This window comes from Caretta caretta, chromosome 3 (assembly GCF_965140235.1).
Source record: "Caretta caretta isolate rCarCar2 chromosome 3, rCarCar1.hap1, whole genome shotgun sequence".
In the NCBI taxonomy this organism is placed as follows: Eukaryota; Metazoa; Chordata; order Testudines; family Cheloniidae; genus Caretta; species Caretta caretta.
Window position 1 is genome coordinate 26,868,253 of NC_134208.1, and position 20,987 is coordinate 26,889,239.

The 20,987-nt window shown below is 39.9% G+C and overlaps 1 protein-coding gene across 1 annotated transcript in view; it reads left to right on the plus strand.

The window, feature by feature from the left end:
* NBAS (NBAS subunit of NRZ tethering complex) overlaps nucleotides 1-20,987 on the plus strand; it is a 408,512-nt gene that overhangs the window by 16,337 nt on the left and 371,188 nt on the right. Inside the window, exons 5-9 of the mRNA XM_048845538.2 lie at nucleotides 2,095-2,142; nucleotides 4,114-4,157; nucleotides 5,573-5,706; nucleotides 6,913-7,046; nucleotides 7,147-7,245. Coding sequence (XP_048701495.2) covers nucleotides 2,095-2,142; nucleotides 4,114-4,157; nucleotides 5,573-5,706; nucleotides 6,913-7,046; nucleotides 7,147-7,245 — 459 coding nt within the window. The remainder of the gene's footprint in view (nucleotides 1-2,094; nucleotides 2,143-4,113; nucleotides 4,158-5,572; nucleotides 5,707-6,912; nucleotides 7,047-7,146; nucleotides 7,246-20,987) is intronic.

A 20,987-nucleotide genomic window follows, 5' to 3' on the forward strand; every position in this document is an offset into this window, starting at 1 on the left:
GGTCCAGATTTGGTCATGGGTTTAACTTTGGTGGCCTCCCTGTCCCTGAGGCTAGTGGTTTGGCAGTGTTGTCTGAACCATCTCATTTAGTTTTACCCATCATATCTGTTGTGTGTGGAACTGCATGCAGGCTTCCATCCTCCTCCTCCTGCTCACCCCTGAATGCGAGCTCAATTTGCAAGTAAGTAGGATAAATCTTTGGCTGAGAATCTACTGGGTGACTTGTCAAGGCTTGCTTTACTAAAGTCCTAGAACCTGCAAGATGCTATGTCATCAAGTTCCATTAAAATTAGTGGGAGGTGAGTATAATGTAGTTTCCCGGAGCAGCTCAGCACCTTCTAAGTCTGGCCTTTGATGTGTGGAAAAATTCTGGTACTAAAAATAGCTGTTTTACAATAGTTAAATAAAGAAATGGAAAATGTATACATGGGAGGATTGCATGACCTGATATTAGTTTGCAATAGCTTTACTCAAGGTGTTTTATTATGGCTCTCAAACATAGTATGTGTCATATTGGATCTGAACAAAGGTTCAGCAAGTTTGGTATCTGACTGAAGGCAATGGTCTGTGCCTGATGCTTCAGAAGAAGGGGAGACCCCTTCTTCAATAACGTAATTGTGCAATGCTGTATATTTTGAGGCAGGATGAGAATTTCCTTCCTCGCCCCAGTAGTGATCACCCTGAAACATGATATTTGATTAACTCCTGTCTTAGCAGGCATAATAACAAATATTTCTGGCTTTGAAATTATCCTTCAGCAGTGTTTGACTCTGACCTCCTTTGGAACAACCATTTAAGTTTTTTTAATAGTTAGTGCTAACAAAAAATGAGATATTAATAGTCCTGAGTGATATGATGCAGCCAGTGACATATGGAATCTACTAACTGCTAATTTACATTGTGGGTACCAGTATCTTTTAATAATTGTCATCATCCAATTATTTTCACTTGGAATGTAAGACAGAATTTAAATCTGAGTTTGTAAAATGACAGGTTTCAGAGTAACAGCCGTGTTAGTCTGTATTCGCAAAAGGAAAAGGAGTACTTGTGGCACCTTAGAGACTAACCAATTTATTTGAGCATAAGCTTTCGTGAGCTACAGCTCACTTCATCGGATGCATACTGTGGAAAATACAGAAGATGTTCTTATATATACAAACCATGAAAAAATGGGTGTTTACCACTACAAAAGGTTTTCTCTCCTCCCACCCCACTCTCCTGCTGGTAATAGGTTATCTAAAGTGATCACTCTCCTTACAATGTGTATGATAATCAAGGTGGGCCATTTCCAGCACAAATCCAGGGTTTAACAAGAATGTCTGAGGAACGGGGGAAGAGGGTAGGAAAAAACAAGGGGAAATAGATTACCTTGCATAAAGACTTAACCACTCCCAGTCTCTATTCAAGCCTAAGTTAATTGTATCCAATTTGCAGATGAATTCCAATTCAACAGTCTCTCGCTGGAGTCTGGTTTTGAAGTTTTTCTGTTGTAATAGCGCAACTTTCATGTCTGTAATCGCGTGACCAGAGAGATTGAAGTGTTCTCCGACTGGTTTATTAATGTTATAATTCTTGACATCTGATTTGTGCCAGCAATGCCCCTCTGCCATGTACATTGGTCAAACTGGACAATCTCTACATAAAAGAATAAATGGACACAAATCAGATGTCAAGAATTATACCCCTCCCCCTCTCCTCAGACGTTCTTGTTAAACCCTGGATTTGTGCTGGAAATGGCCCACCTTGATTATCATACACATTGTAAGGAGAGTGATCACTTTAGATAACCTGTTACCAGCAGGAGAGTGGGATGGGGGGAGAGAAAACCTTTTGTAGTGGTAATCACCCATTTTTCCATGGTTTGTATGAATAAGAACATCTTCTGTATTTTCCACAGTATGCATCCGATGAAGTGAGCTGTAGCTCACGAAAGCTTATGCTCAAATAAATTGGTTAGTATCTAAGGTGCCACAAGTACTCCTTTTCTTTTTGAGTTTGTAAAGTGATACCTAATTGTGTGACCCATGTTTCACAAAAGCAACTTTTTATTTTAATTGAATTTTAACATGAAATGCTTTTTTCCCCCCCTTTCAGTCATGGTAAACTGTTGGCAGTTGTTCAGGACCAATGTGTAGAAATCAGGTAGGTAACTCAGTATTATCTATCATTTCACTACCAATTTCATGGAGTATCTTGGGAAAATGGATTTAGGGGTTTATAAGCTATATTTTTAAAGGTAAAGTTAATTTTTTGTTTGTATTTTAGGCATCAGAATTTGTGAAATGGTCTTAGAACCTATTAACTTTAAAAGCAGCAGCTTTACACCCTCTGCTTTATTCCTGACACTGCCCATAAACACAAAGACTGCATTTTTAAAAATGAAGACCGAAAGAGACATGAACAAGATGGATGAACTTCACTAAGCACATTTCATGATCTTTCACTGCTTTTGTACTCCTTTGTGTCTCCCTCCCTCCTTTGTATTTCATTGCTTGCCCTGTTAAGTAATCTCTGGCTTTAACCTTTGGAGGTGCTGAGTGTCCTCCTCTCTCACTGAAGTCACATTGGGGAAGGAAGAGGGGGTGTCATAAATATAAAGGGAAGGGTAAACCCCTTTAAAATCTCTCCTGGCCAGAGGAAAACTCCTCTCACCTGTAAAGGGTTAAGAAGCTAAAGGTAACCTCGCTGGCACCTGACCAAAATGACCAATGAGGAGACAAGATACTTTCAAAAGCTGGGAGGAGGGAGAGAAACAAAGGGTCTCTGTCTGTCTATATGCTGTTTCTGCTGGGGATAGACCAGGAATGGAGTCTTAGAACTTTTAGTAAGTAATCTAGCTAGGTACGTGTTAGATTATGATTTCTTTAAATGGCTGAGAAAAGAATTATGCGGAATAGAATAACTATTTCTGTCCGTGTATCTTTTTTGTAACTTAAGGTTTTGCCTCGAGGGATTCTCTGTTTTGAATCTAATTCCCCTGTAAGGTATCTACCATCCTGATTTTACAGAGGGGATTTCTTCATTTCTATTTACTTCTATTTCTATTAAAAGTCTTCTTGTAAGAAAACTGAATGCTTTTTCATTGTTCTCAGATCCAAGGGTTTGGGTCTGTGGTCACCTATGCAAATTGGTGAGGCTTTTTATCCAACATTTCCCAGGAAAGGGGAAGTGCAAGTGTTGGGAGGATTATTCATTGTTCTTAAGATCCAAGGGTCTGGGTCTGTAGTCACCTAGGCAAATTGGTGAGGCTTTTTACCAAACCTTGTCCAGGAAGTGGGGTGCAAGGTTTTGGGAAGTATTTGTGGGGAAAGACGTTTCCAAACAGCTCTTCCCCAGTAACCAGAATTTGTTTGGTGGTGGTAGCGGCCAATCCAAGGACAAAGGGTGGAATATTTTGTACCTTGGGGAAGTTTTGACCTAAGCTGGTAAAGATAAACTTAGGAGGTTTTCATGCAGGTCCCCACATCTGTACCCTAGCATTCAGAGTGGGGGAGGAACCTTGACAGGGGGTGTTTGGCATCTCACTGGATTGTGGCAAGGAGCTGTCATTTTACTTATCTGTAAAGTGCCTTGAACATTTATGGTGCTCTACACATAATACTGATTTGAGTAAAATGATGTCGAGATTTTTACTTACCTCTCCCCAAAAGAGCCAACCAACCCACCTTTATTTGCAAGTTCAATGGCAACCACCACACACTTATCTGCAGAACAAGTCTTGACTGAGTGTATTTGCTTGCTTCACAAAAATCCATTTGCTGGAAGATCAAACCTGCTATTTATATGTAAAAGAAGAAAATGTATGAAAACTGTTTTGATGAAAATAGACAAGAACATCACAAATGTCAAACTTCCTAGAATGTAAGGTTGAAGTTTGCATTTTTACTGTGTGGCTGTAACTGGCTGAATTTTTACACTGTGTTTGAAATACTAGCCTTACAGGATACTGAGTTTGTGTAGGTCCCACATTTAACTGCCTAGTTTGTCAGGTGCTGATATAATCTGGTGGAATGGATGCTTCTGACTCTTTTTTCTAATTATTTTATAAATGCTGCAGTATTTGTCAGTTTTCTTCATTAAATTCAGTTAATTACATCTGTTCATGATTTACAGGTCTGCAAAAGATGACTTTGGATCCATTGTTGGAAAATGTCAAGGTATGAAAAACTTTTTTGATGTCAAGGAGGTTTCTTAAGCAGTATTATTGCTTATTGGGTTTAAAAGATTATTCATATGCTCTTTTAAGGAAATACCTTTTAATAACATTGATACAGTCTGACTGGCTGTGTTTTCTCCACTTTTCCCTTTCTCCACCCTGACTAGCGTACTGAGCCTGAATCTCTGATGTGGAGAGGGTAGAGTTAAGAGGGCATGTTGAGGCAGTAGTAGAGTATTGAATATCAAAAAAAAAAGACAGGCTACAAGCATTGATGTGTACAAAAGCATCTTGGTTATGGTGTGACTGCACAGTGGTTCAGCTGTCCTCCACCAAAGCTCAGTTAAAGATCAAATAAATGTTTGTAATCGGAGCTGAAGGGAGTACTTCATTTTTATTTTTTTTAAAGGTACCATAACTCTAATTCAAAGTCCTTTGCATTCTCTATCCTATTAATCTGACTACCTCCTGTCATGCTTGGGGAAAAATTTCAAAAGCACTTAGGTGACTTATGGGCCATAAATCTCATTGACTTTCAGTGAGACTCAGTGATTCCTAAATCATTTTGAAACTGAGATTAAGGTGCCTTTGGAAAGGTTATCCATTGTGTTTAAATGACTCCTTCAAATGTGACATCTTTTAGGTCTGAGGAAGGAAGCTCTTCCTTTAAAACAATCATATCAATGCAGTATGATGGTAGGATAGATGCAATAGTGGTCATAAAATAGAATTACAGTAAGCTTCCAAAAAACTTGTTACAATAATTTTCAGTAGGGTAATACTATAGTGCTGGAAATACTGTATGTACCCAGCAAGTCAGTCTCTCTCTTTCCTTCTGCTAGTCTTAATTTTAAGTCTGTTAGATAATGGGATAGGCTGCCTGGAATAGGCTGTCCTCTTCTCTTTGCTAATTGATCCCAGTGGATGCTTATTTTCAGGTGGTAAGATGATCAGTTATTGTTGCTGGACAATAAGAAGTGCATAGTGCAATGATTGAACTCTTTATAGTCTTTAAAGAATACACTTTATGTGACACCTATGTACAAAATTGTCGTGTGTCTGTGTAATAAGGAAAGTTGAGGCAGAGTTTCTGTTATATCTTTTATTTTTTCACATCACTCTATTTTTAAGCTGTTAAAAAAATTTCCACATATGCAAGCAGTACATTTAATGCTGTGTAAAGAATGACATTTTTATAGTACAAAAGTTAGGAAATTCAGACTCCTAGTCTCAAGGTTTTCCACTACTGTGGATGAGTTACAATAAGATTCATTTGCATGATCCAACAAAACTCTGTATTGTCCTAATTAAGACTCAGAAAGTTGATAGATGAAAACAGTTGAGTACAGTTTATAATGTAACCATTGAAACCATAGCCATATTTTTATGAATACATCTTGCCTTCCTTCTCTGTAGTGCCGAAGGATCCTAACACACAGTGGAGACGAGTGGCATGGAGTCATGACTGCACACTGCTTGCCTATGCTGAAAGCAGTGGAACTGTGAGAGTATTTGACCTGATGGGCAGTGAGCTCTTCGTAATTTCTCCGGTATTTATTCTGTTTATTAAATAAAGTTTCATACAGTGGAACCCTGTGTAACTTGTATGCACTCAAATGACTGCTTCTACTCTCTCCTCTGTAAAAGTTTAATAGCAGTATATTCTAGTGCAAGGATTTACAGTACAAACGTGCTATTAGTGTTTAGTAGTGTAGTATGAAATATTTAGACTAAATACAACTGAGCTACAAGTGTTAAATGAACAAAGTACATTATTCCTGCTCACAATTCTCGCTGAAAGTGCCAATGGATCATCAAAGAACACAGCTGACTGGAACTTTATCGTGACTATCCTCCAAAAATATGGCTGATCCGACAGCTTTCGGTGGCCTCTAATACCTTTATTGGGGCAGACTCTGAGGCAATGATACTCAGACTGAGGCTCGTGAGCTGCACGTGCTCTCTAATGTCTCTCCTTTGGCTCTTTGCAGCACATGATATTAAAACACAGTGTGATTTAATTTTTAACCGATCAGGAGGCTTTTACTATGTTATTAAGCAATTGTAGTTGATAAAATAATAATGCTTAGTCAGTCGTTTTGCTTTGAGAATAGTGTGTGTGTGTGTGTGTGTGTGTGTATAAAAATAGTCAACAAAGCAATGAATTCACACTACTGTGGCTCTTTTGGGTAATGTTGATCACTAATTTGGCTCCTGAACCACTGAGGTCTGAGTATCACTGCTCTAAGGAAACACTGCCAGCACCACAACCCGCAATAGCATCTGAACTTCCTTTTTTTTTTTTTTTTTTTTCCCCTTCTCATGAAAGTACTGATCAGGTCTGCCACTGTGCAGCTTATGTTCTGATTTGATCATGATCCAAAGTTGGCATTGTTGCTACAGGGATCTCAACAAAATGGTCTTTTATCTGAGGAAATGTAATGCTGTTTACAGCAAGCTAATAACAATTTCAGAATTAAAATCAATAAATCTTTCACAGCCTGAAGGACAAGTTATTATGAGCTAACGTTTTTGGGTATCTTTTAATCACTTTCCCTCAATATATTGTCTAAGCACCTTATGTTCTGTGTTAACATGACTGCCTTTCCTTAGTATTGTGAAGGGCAAGCTCATTTTCTTCTGGAACTAATGATATATATGAATTATTTCTGTTAGTTCAACTTAGCTGCTTCCTTGTGTTTTACCTATAAATGTCTGTCTTTTTTTGTGTTGTTTTTTGTGTTGTTTGGTAAAAGGCAACCAGTTTTCCAGGAGATCTGAGCTACGCAATTGCTGGATTGATCTTTCTAGAATATAAAGCAAGTGCCCAATGGTCAGCCGAACTGCTAGTCATCAATTATCGTGGAGAACTGAAAAGTTACCTTGTAAGGTAAAAATGAACTCAGATGCTTGTGGTACATTTCAGAACAAACTTGAAGTACCTTTTTCCCCCTCTAAAATATAAACTGTATTAATTTTTTCTGGTCTAGTGTTGGAACAAACCAAAGCTTCCAAGAGAGTCATAGTTTCAACTTCAGCAGCCATTATGCCCATGGAATAACTACAGTAGTTTATCATCTTGGGCACAGGTAAGCTTTTGATCAGACTAAATAAAACATGAATAATCATTGTAGTGATAAATACCTAAGAGTACTGCATATAGTTACATGCATTCACGCAATGGTTCTTAGGAATACCTGTTGCTGATTTGCTGTCTCTAACTATGAATGGTCTCTGGGTGAACTGTGTCATTTTACTGATAAGTTCAGGCTCATGATGCAGAACACAACTGCAAGAATGCAGTTCTCTGTGGAATGTATGGGAAAGTTAGGGGAACTTTATGGTCGTTGTGGCTTCCATCCTGCAAACTTGTGGACTCAGTGGAACAGTTTGCATACATATTCGCAGGATCAGGATCCAAATTTGTAATTCTGCTTTATTAGGGCATGATCTGACTCCCATTAAAGTCAACAAGAGTTGTCTTATTAGGATTAGGCTCTTAGGTGTCAACGTTAACTTTTTTTTAAAATGGAATTTACCATACTAAGCTATAATTCCCTGCTATCCCATGCATATAAATCGAATCTACTTTCTCTCCATTCTTCTGTACTTCCAACTGATAATATCGTCTTCCTATGGGATGGTTAGTAGTTTATTAAGAAATTAAGTATTCAGTGTTACTTTTTAATGTTGTGATTAGAGTATTTTTCACATTGTTAGAATTTGGCTTTTAAAATATTGTTGCCTTTTTGACCTGAGCGGCTAGTCAAAATTTAGGGCTCTGCCAATTGTTCCAATTGATGGAACCTGATGGAATTGATGGAATCTGGTGTTTTCCGTGATGCAATCTTGTTTATTTACAAGGAATGTACAAAGTCTTTGGCATTACTTAATACTTTCAAACCAGTATTGTTTAAACACTCTGTCAGAGAGCAGAGATTACTGGCAGGCTCCACGCCCACAGATTTATGAGAAATGGTTTTTTTACTTCAGAATGCTTTAAAGTTGCATAGTAATTGTGAAATGCGTAACTACTTAACTTGACTGCTGAAATCCTCCATTATTGCATCAAATATCCCTAAATACCCAGATTAGTTATTTACAGTACTGTAACTTTTTTGTTGGTCCTTACCACAGGAATGAAATAATATGTGTTCGGCTACATAGATGTGCTCAAGAGAAACTTACATTATAGATGTTTAGTAAGGCTTTTGCTTTTAATAATGTCTCGCATGACCTTCTCATAAACAAACTAGGAAAATACAACCTAGATGGAGCTACTATAAAGTGGGTGCATAACTGGTTGGAAAATCATTCCCAGAGAGTAGTTATCAGTGGTTCACAGTCATGCTGGAAGGGCATAACGAGTGGGGTCCTACAGGCATCAGTTCTGGTCCGATTCTGTTCAATATCTTCATCGATGATTTAGATAATGGCATAGAGTACATTTATAAAGTTTGCTGACAATACCAAGGTGGGAGGGATTGCAAGTGCTTTGGAAGATAGTATTAAAATTCAAAATGATCTGGAGAAATAGTCTGAAGAAAATAGGATGAAATTCAATAAGGACAAATGCAAAGTACTCCACTTAGGAAGGAACAATCGGTTGCATTCATACAAAATGGGAAATGGCCTAGGAAGGAGTACTGTGGAATGGGATCTGGGGGTCATAGTGGATCACAAGCTAAATATGAGTCAACAGTGTAACACTTGCAGAAAAGGCAAACATAATTCTGGGAAGTATTAGCAGGAGTATTGTAAGCAAGATATGGGAAGTAATTCTTCCACTGTACTCCGCGCTGATTAGGCCTCAGCTGGAGTACTGTGTCCAGTTGTGGGCTCCACATTTCAGGAAAGCTGTGGACAAATCGGAGAAAGTCCGGAGAAGAGCAACAAAAATGATTAAAGGTCTAGGAAACATGACCTATGAGGGAAGATTGAAAAAATTGGGTTTGTTTAGTCTGGAGAAAAGAAGACTGAGAGGGGACATGATAAGTTTTCAAGTACATAAAAGGTTGTTATAAGGAGGAGGGAGAAAAATTGTTGTTCTTAACCTCTGAGGATAGGACAAAAAGCAACAGGCTTAAATTGCAACAAAGGCGGTTTAGGCTGGACATTAGGAAAAACTTCCTAACTGTCAGAGTGTTTAAGCACTGGAATAAATTGCCTAGGGAGGTTATGGAATCTCCATCATTGGGGATTTTTAAGAGCAGGTTGGACAAACACCTGTCAGGGATGGTCTAGATAATACTTAGTCCTGCGTTGAGTGCAGGGGACTGGACTAGATGACCTCTCAAAGTCCCTTCCACTTCTATGATTCTATGTTGAGAAATAGTGAGACTTATTCTCTTGCTTACACTGGTGTAACTCAGGAATAATCCATAGAAGTCAAGGCAGTGAAAATGTTAACCCCTTTAACAGTTATCCAAAGTAGTCTTTTTTTTTTTTTGGCTGATCCAGGATGCCAGTATCTGTTGTTTTGAGAGAATTTTGTTCATGGGAGGAGATGTAGGGACACTTGCTGATGTGACAAACCTGCTTTTCCACAAAATGGAACAATATTATCCCAAATGCCAAAAATGTTAAGAGGAATTTTCTTAAATTCCTTATGTGGCTCTCAATTATCAAATAAAGCACACAACCTTAGAATGGGGAGATCATTGTTTGAGTAACATCAGGTTCATGCAAAATGTACAGTTTTGAATCACAATATTTTTATTTTCATGCAAGTTTTTCTTTGCATTTGAATTTTGCAATGACATGTCAGGCTTTGATATTCAAAGCTTTTCTATGTTGATTTTTTTGTAATGTGTCGGGCACAGATAGTGGACTTGAAAGACTGGCTAATCGGCGGCTCTTCATTTGGATTTAGATGGGGTAGGAGGTGGCTTCCATTCCTTTTTTTTCCTGTTTTTTTTTTTCCAGTTATTTTTAATTATTTAAAACACTTGTGTCTCTAAAACAAATATTTCTTTCATGTATTAATCCATTTTTAAAAACCTAACTCTTTTCAGTTTTTCTTCAATGGCAGAGTCTAAACTTTGGTCTTGGTAGGTGGAATTTCTCCTACGAGAACTGATATTGTTGCTGTTTGAGACGGCAAATTGGTGCTATCATTTTCAGAGATGAAGCTAGGCATGTTCTCATTTGCACCAGCCAAGCTGAAAAATGTTAAAGGCAACATTACTGTGTTGAGGTGTTGGGAATTTCTGCTCTGATTATGCATGCCCAGTTAGATGGCCATGCTTACAACTCAACAAACTCCTTTTTCCTTAACAAGGAGAGCATCAGTCCTTCTGCTTTACAGTCCTTTCAAGTAGGACACTTGCATGTTGGAGTTTACTGACTTAGTGGGTTAACCCTGGCTTTGGTCAGAAGTGAAAGAATTTGGTCATCTTCTCCCTCATTTGTGCACATCACGTAACTTGGCATAATTCAAATTCAGTACAAGTGACAGCCTCCTCCAGAGTTCCAGGGTGTTATAGGTCAGAGTTAAAAAGCTTTGGCAGAGCTGCATGGAGAAACTTATATAGTACCTGGCTGCACTGGGCCTCATTCAGGCCAAGCCTGTTAGCGCTTGACATTTACTGTGCTTGCTCCCAGATCTTTAAAACAAGCCGTCTTTCCTGCTGCCAGATTTGTGATCGAGACTTGATTAAACCTTCAGAATGAATTTTACTGTACTGTGAAGAATATTGGATAATACACTAGCTTATAGTATGTGTGTGACTGATTCAGACATTACTTGGATGTTCTTGGCTGTTTCGTTCTTTCTGTGTAAAAATTACATCATTATGGGTTTTTTTTTTCTTTTCATGCTAGGTATGTTAGCTGCTGTGGAATTTCTAAAAATGGAAAATAAATCAATTGGTGTATTTGACAGTTGAGTAATAGAAGCTCTGAATATCATGTAGTTACTTGCTCACAAAGCAATCTTGTCAAAACTATTTATGCATGGAAAACTTAGAGATAAATAAAATATTTATTATATAAAAAGTGTTTCTTATTCCAGTGGGTTGGTCAAAGTCTTTCATTTGACTGATATTAGTAAGTAAAGTAAACAAAAGCAGCAGACAGTGTTATCAGGTGTCTTTTGTTGTTAGAAATGTTCAGTAGCCAGAGGATTAGCAATTATGGCTAATTTAATAGGAAGCATACAGTTGATAAAAGTTGTTTCCTCATATTTTACGTAAATACCATCTGTTCTGTGGGGATAAATAACATTCTGGCATAAAAAGAAAGATACCTAGTGCTGGAGGATTGCTTCCATCAAAGCTATCAGCATTCAGTTATGGTCCTAAATTCACAATAACAGTATCATATTAAGTTCTTCCAACTGTTCAAAATTTATGTTCAGTAGTGTTTAAAAATAAGTATTCGAAAGATTTTTTTTTTTAATTAAGTGGATGAGGAGAATGAAACAGATGTTACTTTGACCCTGTGAGTGAGCAAATCCTCTGTTCTTCTTGATTTTTGTATTCATTCTGGGTGTCAGAAAATTCTTGACTTCTGACACCAGAGAGCTCAAGATTCGTAAGCAAAGTCTTTTCTTGGAGTTATTCTTATTGTCCAGAAAGTGAGAGAATTTAAAGGGAGACAGCTAGATTAAAAATTGCCTGATTGTGGACCAGTGTGAATGCTTTAGCTTATTGAAATGGTAAGAACTTCAACTGTCTAATTTACATGCCACTGTTTTACTTACTGTTTGTTTGCTTTCTCCTTTTCCTCTGTGTGTGTGTGTGAGAGAGAGAGAGAGAGAGAGAGAAATCAGACTGGTTCATTCATTAGCATATGTATAATATAATCATGTAGTCCTGTAAAATTACTACATAACTGAAGTTCACTTTTAAAGTGCTACAGAGTTGTGCTTAAGAGTCTGTGCTTTCATTTTAAAACAATTTTAAGACTCAAGATGCAATAATTGCAAAGTAAATAAATATAAATGATGTAATGCTGTTCAGTTGAGTCTGCAGACAACTTGAAATAATAGCTGTGTGAAAAGTGTAAACTTTAAAGTTTCACTGCTGATAATATTATTAGACACGTTAAACTTGTTCAGTGTGAGGATTAGGCGCTGAGTACAGTTATGCATCTTGTTGCCAAAATGGGTTGGGGGGTACAAGATGAGGAATTCAAAACCTTCCCTCAAATTTTAAAGTTACCTCATCAGCTTCCCATAATGGGAAGGGACAGAGGAAGTTCAGAAAGCCTCAAATGCTTCTTACACAGCAAAACCAAAGCCTCCACCTGTGCCTTCCTAGATGACAGTAACCCTAATTGTCCCCTTTCTCAAAGATCGCCTAAAGCTTCAGGATAGCGATTGGTCGATACCTCCATTCCTCAGTGATAATCGCTGCAAGGGTGAAGCTAGTCTTTGCAGAAGACGGAGCTTTTCTCAGGGGCCAGTGCAAGGCTCTGGAGCCAACTTCCACAGGAGCAAACCTCACCACTTTCCATTCCAGGTGCAAGGCACTGCTTTGATCTTGCTGTCAATAATAAAAGCACATAGTGCAGCTGACATAAAAGAAATCAATAAAACCCCCACAGAATTTTGTCAGAAAATGACAAGTGCTGGTCACCTTCCGCAATGCAGTTTTGGGAGGTGCTCAGACACTACGGTTATGAGGGTGGTATAAGAATGGATACCCTGCCAGGCTTGGCCTGCCAGCAAGATAAGCTAGCAGAAAATCCATTTTCCCTTTGCAACCCTTAGCTTTAGATCTGGATGTTCCACTGGTGATCAGATATTTGTTTTTCTTTGTCAAATCTTGGAGACACACACAGTGCTTAATTTGTAACGAAAGAGCTGCCGGGGCCCAAGCAATTTTTTTACATTCATAATTGATACAGCAAGCCTAGAGGTGTTGGGACTATGGACTGCCAGTGAGCCCCAGCAAGCCCTGGCACAAATTAAGTCCTGGAGATGCAGTTCATCGACCCCATACTCACGGCCTAAAGTTGTTCTGTATGGCAGAGTGCATAGAGAGAGAGAGACCATGGACATACAGGGAGACAATGGTAAAACATGATATATAAAACCATCCAGCCAAAACCCCCACAGGTTTAAATGACAGCTCAAACAGACATGGATGGAAACTGCTCATACCTCAGCCCTACTCCACTTTGGCATTTGATGATGATGGGGAAACTTATACAGTGCAGGTGGGAGTTAATGTAAAAATCTTAGCCTGCTGAAAACGTTTAAATTTGTTTAAATAAAACATTACTATTTTTATATTACAAGGAATGTCCTACTGAGTGGAGTGGAGGTCAGTGTGGAGAGAGCTTGGGGGAATGTTGCCACTCTTTTAGTTCTAATGTGTCACATAGAATATGGGGCTTTGTTTTCACTTCTTAGTTTGGTGCACTAACATGGACCTGTGGTGTTTTGAGCTGCTAGTTCTACAGAGAGAATATTTAAATAAGTATAGTGAGAGGTCATTGTGACGTATGGAGTCACAATTATGACCTAGTGAGAGTGCGCTTATCATTCTCTCAGCTTCAGAATAAAAAGAAAATTGATTACAAATGCAAGCGCAATACAGTCTCTTCTCTTTTCCCGTCCCTTCCTTTGTTCAAAGACTGGCTTGGTTTGGTTTAATGAATGGGGGTGTTCTGCGAACTGTGGTTTGGAATTTGAAGTCACCAAATTTTTAACAGTGAGGGTAATTAATTGTTGCAACATATTAGGAATTCGCTATCACGTGGCATCCAGTCTTGATTTAAAGATATGCGCTAATGTCTAGTTTAACCATAAGCTGTTGGGCTAGATGCAGGGATCATTGAGTAAAATTGTATGGCCTTGGGTTATTCCAGTCAAAATAGACCTCTGTCTCTTCTGAATTCATAAACTTTGTTTTAGCATGGATTGTATTTGTAGTTGTCTTTGATGAGAGGAGTCTCCATTCATGTTGAAAGAGCGAATGGGGAAGGAATGGTGGAGTCTACAATTTGTGTTGGGAGGAAAGGAAAGATAGATTGAGCACTCTGATTCATAATGGCATGATGGATGAGGAACTCTTTGTAGAGTGAGAAGAGAAGTCATGCTGGGCATTAATTAATGCTCTGGTCTGTGTGTGAGGTATATGGGGCAAGAAATTACTGGATGTGTCTTGTAGCAGGTTGATAGCACTTCTGGCTCTGAGAAGCATGTATGATGGATGGGTGTTTGGTTCATTGGGTTTGTAGCTCATATTGGAAATGCGGAAATGGAGAATGGCTGTGAAAGGGTTTCTTGTCTGAAGGTTAAGTCTGTGTGAGGATTTGTCTCCAAAGTCCCTGGGCTTTATTTTTGCAATGCCTTACCAGTTTGCTGAATAAATAATGTTTTTGAATCTTACAATCTTACCTCTTTTTCTGTTGGGTCTAGGAAACTATATGCATTTACCTACTGTAGAATTGTATGTGTCTTTGGCTATCCCCAACAGATAATGTGAGTGTGGTGGTGGTGATGGGGGGGGAATGCAAAGCATGCATCTGTAATTTTTCTGTTAACGCAGTCTTGGTTTATTCAAATTATGTAAAACTGAGAGAGACAAGATGGGTGAGGAAATAACTTTTATTGAACCAACAACTTCTGTTGGTGAGACAGACAAGCTTTTGAGCTTACACAGAGTTCTGCCTCAGATCACTTGGAGTAGGTAAAAGCATACTTCAGGTGACCTGAAAAAGAGCTCTATGTAAGCTCAAAAGCTAGCCTGTCTCACCAACAGAAGTTGTTCCGATAAAAGTTATTTCCTCACTCACCTTGTTTCTAATATCCTGGGACCAACACGGCTACAACAGCACTGCATCTATAAAGCTAAACACATTTGACTCAAAGGATCTGATTGTTGGCAGCCTTAGGCACCTGTCAAGATTTTTTTTATTATTTTGAGTCTCCTGTCCAGCTCTGGAAAAAAATTAATAATTTGTAAACGGTTCTAGACCTTTTCTATGGCTCTCAGAAGAGCTTTAAGGTTCTTTTGATAGCAGTGGCTCTAATCATCTTAATAGCTTCTGCTTCTGCTGTTGCATTTTTCTGTCTTTATGAAGAGCTTTTTAAAATTTTAAGTATGTGCTGCCATGATGAATTTTTCTTCAGTCCTGGGAGAGAAGGTCTTTTGTCTTGGGAGAAGGTTTTTTGTCTAACTTGATGTGGCAGCTTCATTCCAGCTGTCACTGAATTTCATCTATCCTGAGAAGAGACTTTTAAATTATAAATGTATTGCACGGTATGTGATGATTTTTCCAAAATCCTAGGGAAAAGATTTATTTGGATGGAGTTTTTAAAAGCTAGTTTGGGCAGAGTTGGAGCTTCGGTTGCTGCCATCGTTATTAACAACTTTTCCCTTTATCTTCATGCCACTGTTGGGCTATTACTCACCTCTGACAACAGAGTGTAGTCAATTGTAATCGAATTTCAGGATTCTAACCCCACTGAGATGTTTCTAGTTTCATTTAGTGATTTTTTTTTTTTTTTTTTTTGGCTTGGTGAATGAGAGCTGATGCAAAACTTGTGAAGTGCCTATGGATTCAATAAATTATATATGGCTGTAAATAGTTTAGTTTAATCCTGTGTATATTTGGCCCCTGTCTTGTGATTATTAGCAAATTACATCTGTGCACTAGGTCTTTCATGACTTGCTGGCTTGTTTGTGCTGATACATTTCCACTGTTTTATTGCCTGCCTTATGGATTTTTGTTGTGGCACTATCTGAATTAACACTTAGCACCACTTTTTATCAGGCAACAGATGGGTACTTCAGTATAACCTACATGTGAATCTGGCTTATCAACATGGGGGAAGAGGGGAGAAATAAACCACTTAAATTTTTGGAGGGCAGTAAAATAACAGTATGATCTTTCAAGCAGTTCTCTGTGTTTGGTACTGAAGCTAGGTCTTCAGTCCTTACATTTATTGAACTCCCATAATAATACCAGTATTTTCATAGTCCTTCATGTGTTTGTGACAGGGTGGACTAGGTCTTGAGCCCCCCTGCTGGAGGCCTTGTGGGCCTGCCACACTCTGCCCCAGAAAAGGGCCGTGGAGAGGGCCTCCAAGCTGCCTACAGTGGCTCTGATTGGGTGCGTCCTGCTAGCCTGCTTGGTATAAAACGAACTGCAGAGCCAGCCGCCAGAGTGAGTTCAGCTCCTTGCTGGAGATGGAGGAGCATAGATGGTGTGCGTGGCTGGCTGCGGGAGGTACAGGACCTTGGACAGAGCAGTGCTGGCAGAGACAACCAGGACTAGGCCCTGAGGTAAGGGTAAGAATGTGCTTGGGGCTTTCAGGGAAGTGGCCCAGAGAATTGTAGCAGCAGCAACACAGTTTATTTAAAGGTACGTGGTGGGCAGCTGCTATCTATAGGGTTTTTGGGCTGGGATCTGGAGCAGTGGATGGTCTGGATTTCCCCACCCCCCACATTAGCCACTGGGGAAGTGGCCTGGACTTTGAGGCACTGAACTGAACTGTAGTGGCCAAGCTGGAGAGCTGAGGCCAAAAAGACGAGTAGAGGGCGAAGATATTGCCTCTAGGGAGGGGACCTGGGGCACTGCTCTGTACCAGAGCAGGGACAATTTGAGAGAGTTCAAAAGGGGCTGAGAGACTGTTCGAACCAGAGTACTGCTATAGGCCCTGCTGGACCGATTGAGGAGCGAGCCCAAGGATAGGGCTGCAGATAAAGAGATGTTATAGAGGGCACTCAGAGAGGCCCCTGTTGGACTTGTACCCCAGAAGGGGTTTGCTTTTTAATTCACATACAGATTGAGAGAGACTCGGCCGGAGGGCGGAGTCTCTGAAGACTCACCGCAAAGCAGAGAAAAAGTGCAGGCATATGCACTCTGCCAAGGGAGTACTCAAGAGAGGTGAATGCCACCCCATAACAATGTTCAATGCATGTACAGACCTTTAATTAATCCTCTCCACGCAGGTGGGTAAGCATGGTTATACCCATTTTACAACCGGGGAAACTCAGACAGGAAGGTGTAGGAGCTTGCCCAAAGTCCACAGCGAGTTAGGGTCAGCACTGGGATTAGAATTTCAGACATCCTGAGTTCCCGGCTCTGTGTTTGTTCATGCAGATCAGTGCCATAGAATGAATTAGAGATTTGCATGTCAAACATACTGCAGAATCAGATCGTCATGCTTGTTCCCAGTCCAGTTTCTCAGATGATAGAAAAATTATACTCTGTTAATCTAGGAGGGAGTTGGTAGTGACCGCTATATTTAAGTTGCCCAACATTTTGTTATAAGTTTATTGAGAACTTTTTTGAGACACTGGAACACCTCCCTTGTTTTCAGCAGGCCTTTGAAAGTTCACTGTAAATGTGCTTTATGCATGTTCTGCGAAATTCCGTTCATGTTTTGCTGAGCTATTAACTTTGGAAAATCACCATTTCCCTTCTCTTGCTTGACTTCCTTCAGGCAGTTTTGGCAGTGTGTTTAAAATGAATGAACGAACAAACAAACCCATCCTAAACGAGCTTTCTAAAGAGGCGAGCACCCATCCTCCCGGCTGCAAAAGCACATACTACATGGGAAACGCCTTGTAGCAGCAGGGAAGAGAAAGCAGGATTGCACTTTCCTCCATGACTACAGCTCCTTGAGATGCAGCTTTCCATCTTTCTTTCCAGCTGAATTAATATTCTTTTAAAAGTTTTTATATCTTTTATTTATATAATTTCCAGAATTCTGGGAGGTATCTTACATGTGTGAGAAAACAAGTCCAGTTACTATGCATCCCCCCATCCTCCTTGTCTAACTGATCACTCCCATGTCTGTCCTTCATAGTGCAACTCCCTGTCTTTCCTCCAGTGTCCTCTCTAGACTTCCTTCCTAATAATCGTTTCCTTCATGAATCAACAGCATCTCACACAAGTAATGTTGGCTGATGTCAGAGGGCTGAAGAAAAGCCATGTTCCTTTGTGCCTTTTAGGGTACTGCTTGCTGGGTAGACTCCTGATCCAAATTGTTCTTTGGAGGGCGGGTCCATTCACAAGCAGTTTGCAAATGCCATGAAGCAGCTTCCAGACAAAAATGGTGGGTGAGGTGGGGGCACCCTGCCTGGACTGTCCTCTTTCTTCTCCCCATTTCCCAACCATGCTGCTGCTCTGCCCCGCCCCGTTGGCTCCTGGGGTCTGGGCCAGCCTCTGGCCAGGGGGCTGGAAGAACTGCTGTCTAATATAGATCCCGTGGGTCGGAATTCTGCTTCCATTACCTGCTATATTTTTAACTTCCCCTTGAATGTGATGCTGAAAACCATGTTTTTAAACAGTGAATTCCATTAAGAAAAAGTCCCAATGCTGGCTCTCTTTGCTTGAATATCTTTTGAAGGAGACTTACTCAGCTTGACTAGAACAAAGTATTTGTGTGTGTGTCTGTGTGTGTGTAAATCCCAGCAAATTATTGGTGTCAATTTAAAAACAAAATAGTTTAAACTAATTTTAAATGGAGATACTCTATTTCCTATATGTAATCATTAGATAAATGGCTTGTTTCAAGCAGTCTTTGCACATGGCTAATATATTATTTGGAGATGGAACCTGCAACCCAAATGTTGTTTGGTATTTATGAATATTGCACAACCATGTCCATCCTGGATCAATGTGAGGAATGTTGATCAATAATCTGACAATTCACTGATGAAAATCCCTTCATGTAATTCACTGCATAATGAGAAGTATTACTTACTCATAGAAAAATCTGTTTCCCAGCACCATTAAAGTAGCAATATTTTGCTTAGGCACTGAATTTCATATTAGCTTTGAACAAAGCTTTAGATATTTGTAGTAAGGTAAATTCACAAATGTCATAAATGTCTTAAAAGGAAAGCAGATGCATTTTTGGAGACTTGTCAAAATGCTTTTTCTGTTATACTTTTAAGTATTGCACAGCAGATGCTTCTGCTCCATTAAAGAGGCCACTAGGGAGCTACAGTTGGAGCGGAATATGGCTGCTCACTTTCCTGGGTGTAGTAGCCAGAGATTCACAGATTCTAATGCCAGAAGGGACTGTTATGACCATCTAATCTGACTTCTGGTATAGCACAGGCCATAGAACTTCCCCAAAATAATTGCTAGGCCATATTTTTTAGAAAAACAACCAATCTTGGTTTCAAAAATCATCAGTGATGGAGAATCCACCATGACATCCTTGGTAAATTGTTCCAATTATTAATTATTGTCACTATGAAAAATGTATACCTTATTTCCAGTCAGAATTTGTCTAGCTTCAGTTTCCAGCCATTGGATCGTGTTATACGTTTCTCTGCTAGATTGTAGAGTCCATTATTAAATATAGACTGTAATCAAGTCACTTCTAACCTTCTCTTTGTGAGACTCAGAGCTCAATCTATTTATTTGATCATCATAAGGCATGTTTTCTAATCCTTTAATCATTCCCATGACTCTTTTCTGAGCCCTCTCCAGTTTATCAACATTCTTCTTGAATTGTGGACACGCAGGCTGGACACACTGTTCCAGCACCAAATGCAGAGGTAAAATAGCCTCCTTATGCTTACTTGCATCCCAGGATTGCATTAGTTCTTTTGGTCACGGTGTCATACTGGGAGCTCATGTTCAGCTGATTATCCACCATCATCCTCCAAATCTTTTTCAGTCGCTGCTTCCCAGGATAGAGTTCCCCATCCCATAAGAATGGGTACATTCTTTGTTCCTAGAGGTACACATTTACATTTAGCCCAGTGGTACTCAGACCTCAGTGGTTTAGGAGCCAAATTAGTGACCACAGTAGAGCCACAGTAGTGTGAATTCATTGTTTCATTTACTATAGTACTCTATATTCATATTTAAACAATATGATGGGAAATATTAATTTATATATTATTTTCACAGCAAAATTACTGAGTAGTATTATTTTTATCAACTACATTTGGTTAATAACATAGTAAAAGTATCCTGTTTGGTTAATAACTTAGACTGGTTAATAATTAAATCTCACAGTATTTTAATATCATGTGCTACAAAGAGCCTTAAATAGCCACTTGTGGATCGCAAGCCTCAGTTTGAGTATCCCTGATTTAGCCATATTAAAATCCATGTTCTTTGCTTATGCCCAGTTTACCAAACAAGCTAGATCACTATGAATCAGTGACCTGTCCTTTTCATTATTTACCACGCCCCCAGTTTTTGTGTCATCTGCGAACCTTATTGGTGAGGATTTTGTTTTCTTCCAGGTCACCGATAAATATATTAAATCATTTCAGAGTAACAGCCATTTAATATATTTTAATAAATATATTAAATCGTGTAGGGCATAGGGATATAAGAGTTTAACCAGTTAACCAATAAGCTTGATGCTTACTGGTTTCTGTTAACAGTTAAACTCCACCCAGGATCCTGGCTGCCTGCCCTACGTGCCTGGGGTCCCTCCGGACCACTGACCCCGCGGCCGGTGCTCTGTGGCACATGCCATCCTGGCATCCCTGTGCGCCCTGCATACCGGCTGCCGCCCTGTGCCGGGGCTCTGCTGCCGCCTGGCATCCCAGCGCACCTGGGGTCCCTCTGGCCTGCCGGACCCACGGCTGGGGTCCCTCCCGGCAGCCAGGACCCTGAGTGCGCTGGGATGCTGGGCAGCAACAGAGCCCCAGGTGCTGCAGCAGTGGAACCCCGGCCGTGGGGCTGGCAGCCAGGAACCTGGGCACGCTGGGATGCTGGTGCAGGCGGCAGCAGAGTCCTGGCTGCGGGGGCCCCAGTGGAGCCCCACGTAAAATGTGGGGATGGTGCAGCACCCACTGCACTGTAGTTCCCTGGGTAAACGTTGAACTGTGTAACCAATAGAATTTTAATCGGTTACACGGTTACTGTTTTGACACAGGTTTCAGAGTAGCAGCCG